The 5,246-nt window shown below is 49.3% G+C and overlaps 1 protein-coding gene across 1 annotated transcript in view; it reads left to right on the top strand.

Annotated features, from left to right (window-relative positions):
• Positions 1-5,246, top strand: part of LOC102764194 (calcium and integrin-binding family member 2-like) — a gene marked incomplete at its 3' end in the record, with an annotated part of 9,332 nt that extends 4,086 nt beyond the window's left edge. The window contains 2 exon segments of the mRNA XM_015569716.1: positions 4,809-4,918; positions 4,921-5,246. Of these exon segments, the coding sequence (XP_015425202.1) occupies positions 4,809-4,918; positions 4,921-5,246 (436 nt within the window).

The following is a 5,246-nucleotide window of genomic DNA, read 5'->3' as shown; positions in this document are numbered from 1 at the left end:
CTGACCACCAGGGGGCAGATGCTCTGACTAGAAGGTTAGCTTGCTGCTGGGGTCCAGCTGATTGGGACTGAGCAAGACAGGCCAGACATGTCCTGGAGCCCTCCTGCGGTCCCTCCTTGGCTGGCCAACCTCCCATATCCTTCCCCGGCCCTGATAATTCACCAATGGGAGTCCCCTCAGCCTGGCCTGTGCCCTCTCACAATCCAGGCTGATGGGACACCTCCCCCATTCCCCCCGTGGAGTGCAAAAATTTTGTGCACCAGGCCTCCAGTTTCAAAATAAGGGTACATTCACAGATATTGGGGGTTAGTACTTCAACATCTTTGTGGCGGGACACAATTCAATTCATAACACTAGGTAAGGTACTTCTCTTTTTTGATGAACTGTTACATTCCAGGTTTATTGGAAACATAGACTTTCTAGCCCTGGAATATTGGCTAGTCCGGAGGTTTTCAAATAGTGTTCCAAGGAGCTCTAACTCTCCAACGAAGTATCTCAGGAGGACTCAGGGACTGAATAGGGCTCCTATCTGTTCCAATGACAATTACCATGTACTAGTAACAAACCATCCCAAAACTTAGTAAGGTAAAACTCCTTCATTATACTCTCAGCATCTTTGGGTAAGGAACTTAGGACACCACAAAGACAGCTTATCATCTCTGCTGCACAATGTCTGGGAACCTCAGTCAGGAAGACTCAATGGCTGGGAGCTCAAATAATCTGCAGGCATCTTTACTCCTACGTCTGGCACTTGTTCCTGGCTGTCGGCTGGATCCTCAGCTGGACATCGGCTTTCTGACAGCAGGGTGGTTTCCAGAGTCAGAGATTTTTACATGATAATTTACAGTTTTAAAGCAACTATTCCTACAGACAGAGAGGATGCTGCATCACCTTTTGACCTGGCCTTGAAAGTCACGTACATCATACTCTATTTGTTGAAGCAATCATAAAGCTTACACAGTTCAGGGCTGCAGGAGAGGGGACACAGACCTCACCTTTTAATAGGAGGAGGGCCAATGCTACATTGTAAGAAGAACATGTGGAAAAGAAAATATTGTTGCGGTCATCTGTGGAAAGTACAATCTGCCACACTACCCACACTAACCTCTTCAACCACTGGGCAGCATCTCTCCCTGACTCTTTAATATTTACTAGCAATTGTAGGTAAGAAATACAGGATCCCTGTGGATTCTCAGAGGAAAGGTGGAGGTGGGTGGCTGGAGATCAACCAAAGAACTTGTATGAGTATATGCATAACCCATGGACACAGACAATAGTGTGGTGAAGGCCTGGGGCGGGGGCCAGGGATGGGCTAGAAGAGGCTAATTGGGGGAGGAAGGGGACATATGTAATATTTTCAACAATAAAGATTTAATTTTTTAAAAAAGATATACCAGGCCCTTACCGGTTTGGTTCAGTGGATAGAGCATCGGCCTGTGGACTGAAGGGTCCCAGGTTCCATTCCAGTCAAGGGCATGTACCTTGGTTGCGGGCACATCCCCAGTGGGGAGTGTGCAGGAGGCAGCTGATCGACGTTTCTCTCTCATCGATGTTTCTAACTCTCTATCCCTCTCCCTTCCTCTCTGTAAAAAATCAATAAAATATATTTAAAAATAAAAAGATATACCGGATCCATGGAGGCCAAGTAACACATAAATTCCACATAATCTGTTAGCCTATCCAGTGATTATGTAGAAAACCAGAAAATTGAAAAAGCTAGTAGTTTTCTTCACCTAGTTTTTAAAATTTGTTTGCTTCTAATTTCCTTGGACATGCTGGGAGAGTTTTGTAGAACTTCTATTATGAAATAACTGGAAGAAAGCCATCATTTTGTTTTACTGAATTGCATTTGCAACATCATCAACTTTTTGACAGGGTTCAAACTAGTGCTTTCACAAATTTTATTTGCCTATCATATGCTTCTCCCAGTGTCGGCCAAAACTTCCTGAGTTGCTCAGAGACGCATGTGGACACACGCCTACACACAGCTTGGTCTGTGACTCACATCCTATATAGTAAAGTAAAGAGCTAATGTGCTACTTAGACCGAACAGCAGAACGACCGTCCGGACAACCTTCTAGAAGAAGCCGGGGTTGTGAGGGCCAGAGCCCCTTGCATGAATTTCGTGCATCAGGCCTCTAAACTAATAAGAGGAAAGGTCTCATCCTGTCTGTGGTGGAAAGTGAAGAGACCTGGCGGGGGGCGGTGGAGGGGGGCCCTTAGCCAGGTCCCTTGGCTTCTATTCTAATGCAGGCTCAGGGTCTGCCTAGGCCCCAGCTCCCTGTGCCCTCCCCAGCCTCACCACCCCTCCCCGGCTGGAGGAGAGACAGCAAGAGCAGGTCTCAGAAGCCTCCCACCCCTGGCTTTGCAGCAGCCTCTCTGGTAGGTTCCAACCTTCTAGTTCAGGAGGAACATTGTGGGGTTGGGAAAAGTTTTCTAGGAAACAATTACTCACAAACAAAGGGACCAGAAAAATTTAAATGAATGACTCGCAGCTGGGCAGCCTGCCCTTGGGCGGCTCATGTGAACTGAATCTGTGTAATGCTGCGTTAGGATCCGTGTACTCCCTCCAGCCTCATAAATCTTCAAACCCATTTATTGAGGGCTCCCCCCCTCGGGTTCACTCTTATAAAATCCACCCACATATTAAGCTCATTCGGAAAGAATAAGGATTGAATAGCAGGTCTTCCATCATCAGATTTTACCGTAGATGTCAGCTGGAGTCTGGGTGTCTCTTATGATTTAAATGGCATTGGCCACAGCCCCATTCATGCCCTTTGGAAGTCCAGTATCCTCCCCAAGCTTTCCTGATTACTGGTGTGTTCGTGATTTCAGGCTGCAGGCTGTTGGTTCTGAGACTCTGTTTCTACGAAACGTCTTCCACTCATCACCTCACCATTTCACATGTTCAGTCCCTGTCTATAGCTGAAAGATGAGTCCACCCTGTTCCTTGGTTTCCCCCAACACTCACACAGGCTTTTGTGCCTGTTAGAGACTTTAAGGAAGGTTTGGGGAGACAGCCGAGCATTCACGATTGCCATGCAGGCCTTTTAAAGGCCCCATATGGTACAAGCCCTTCAGCCCAGGAGTTACTCAGCCACCCCCTCTTGCCTCTCCCAGCCCTGTTCCAGAACCTCCGTCTCAAATTCCTCACCCCCAGTGCAGGGCAGCTTATCAAAGTTTTTCTCAACACACTTCCATCCCTAAGAGGAATTTTGGCATCTGCTGCTGCTTTATCAGCCTATTTGTTGCAAGTTCTCGCTCTGAGCTGCATTTCTCTGCCTGTTCCTCCTGTCTTCTCCCAAATTCCCCACCTTTCCCCTCTGCAAATGCCAAATCTGCACATGTCATCCTCAGCCCTCTGTCCTCCTTGTCCCTCCCCTGCCCGTAGTGACCTCGTTTATTTTCAGAGCTATGTCTGCAGCCTTTCTATAGTAACTCCCAGCTCTCTACCTCTAATTACACTCCTCTACCTCTCACCACCAGCTGTCTTCTGTCCAGTCCCACTTTTCTGTCATCTCAAGCTTAATGTGCTGAGAGGAAACTTCTTCTAAGCATAACTACTATAAAGGCAACAGCCTCCTAGCCTACATGGTCTCCCCACAGCCTCTCGTCCCTCTGCCCTCGCTCCTGCCTCGTTCCATTGCTCGGCCAGTTCTCCAGTGAGTAACTCGTGTAGCTCAGATTTTACTGCGACTCTGCTCAGAACCCTCCCCTGTCTTCATTTTTTTTTTTTTTCATAGAAACGTAGGTTTATTTCTTTTTTTTATTGCTTAAAATATTTGGGCCTCAGCCTGCCTTTCAAGACCCACCACAACCCAGGCCTGACCTGAGTGTCCTGTCCAGGCCTGGAATCCAGAGCGAATTCCAATCCTCACTTTCCATGCACCTGATGTACGACCTTGGGACGCTTAATGTAAACTCTCTGGCCTCTGCTTATGTTAAAGACATCCGGATTTTGGCAACTTCCCAGGAAGTACTAAAGGGTTAAGTATTCTAATGCGGGCACCACCCCAATTCTGTCCTCCCTAAACTGTAACTATCTTTTTTATCAGCAGTCCTGGTTCTAATCAAGGTAAAGATTACCTGCATCCTAGCCACAGCCATAGCTATTTGCAAGGTCTGGGGGATGTAACCTTTGGGTTGACAGCAGAAAGTAAAATAAAGTGACAGTGTAATACTATATACAGTTAGCCAAGTAGATGCTTAGATATGTTGGGAAGCCATTAGTGGGGGCCGTGAGGAGAAGGGGGTGGAGTTAAGGAAGGATGGCTTGTTCCCTTTCCTTCAAACTTCAAATGCTGCCTGGTAACTGGAGATACAGGCATCAAGGGCCAGTGCCCAAACTCTGGCTGCCTGAGAGCATCTGAATTCCAACCAGAGTATATATCCCGGCTCTGCCACTGTCTAGGTGTGTGCTGGGTAAGGAATCACTTAGCTCCTTCAGTCATGGTCTCCCTGTCTATAAAATGTCTGGGAAGACCCATCAAAAGGCTGTTGTGAGGGGCAGTGGTGTGATGTATATGACATGCCTAGCTCAGTGCTTGCACTCAAGAAATTTACCAGTGAGAGAGAAACATCGATGGGCTGCCTCCTGCATGATCCCCGACCAGGCCCGGGGCCGGGGAGGAGCCTACAACCGAGGGACGTGTCCTTGACCGCAATCGAACCCGGGACCCTTCGGTCCAAAGGCCAACCACCGAGCCACACCAGCTGGGTTGGAAGGATAGACTTTTAAAGCTTTTGAGTTTCTGTCGCTGACTGGGTCACCCCCCTGCAGCGCCTCCTCTCCGGCCCCCACCCGACCCCCACAGGCTGCACGCACGGTTCTACGAGCTGGCCCCCAACCTGGTCCCCCTGGACTACCGGAAGAGCCCCATCGTCCACGTGCCCATGAGCCTGATCATCCAGATGCCCGAGCTCGGGAGAACCCCTTCAAGGAGCGGGTCGTGGAGGTCTTCTCAGAGGACGGCGAGGGCAACCTCACCTTCGACGACTTCGGGGACATGTTCTCCGTGCTCTGCGAGTCGGCGCCGCGCGACCTCAAGGCCAACTACGCCTTCAAGATCTACGACTTCAACACGGACAACTTCATCTGCAAGGAGGACCTGGAGATGACGCTGGCCCGGCTGACCAAGTCGGAGCTGGAGGAGGACGAGGTGGTGCTGGAGTGCGACAAGGTCATCGAGGAGGCCGACCTGGACAGCGACGGCAAGCTGGGCCTGTCTCACTTCGAGGACATGATC

Source organism: Myotis davidii, unplaced genomic scaffold (assembly GCF_000327345.1).
Source record: "Myotis davidii unplaced genomic scaffold, ASM32734v1 scaffold1146, whole genome shotgun sequence".
Classification (NCBI taxonomy): Eukaryota; Metazoa; Chordata; class Mammalia; order Chiroptera; family Vespertilionidae; genus Myotis; species Myotis davidii.
The sequence above is the reverse complement of the archived record's forward strand: the minus strand, read 5'-3'. Positions and strand labels throughout refer to the sequence as shown.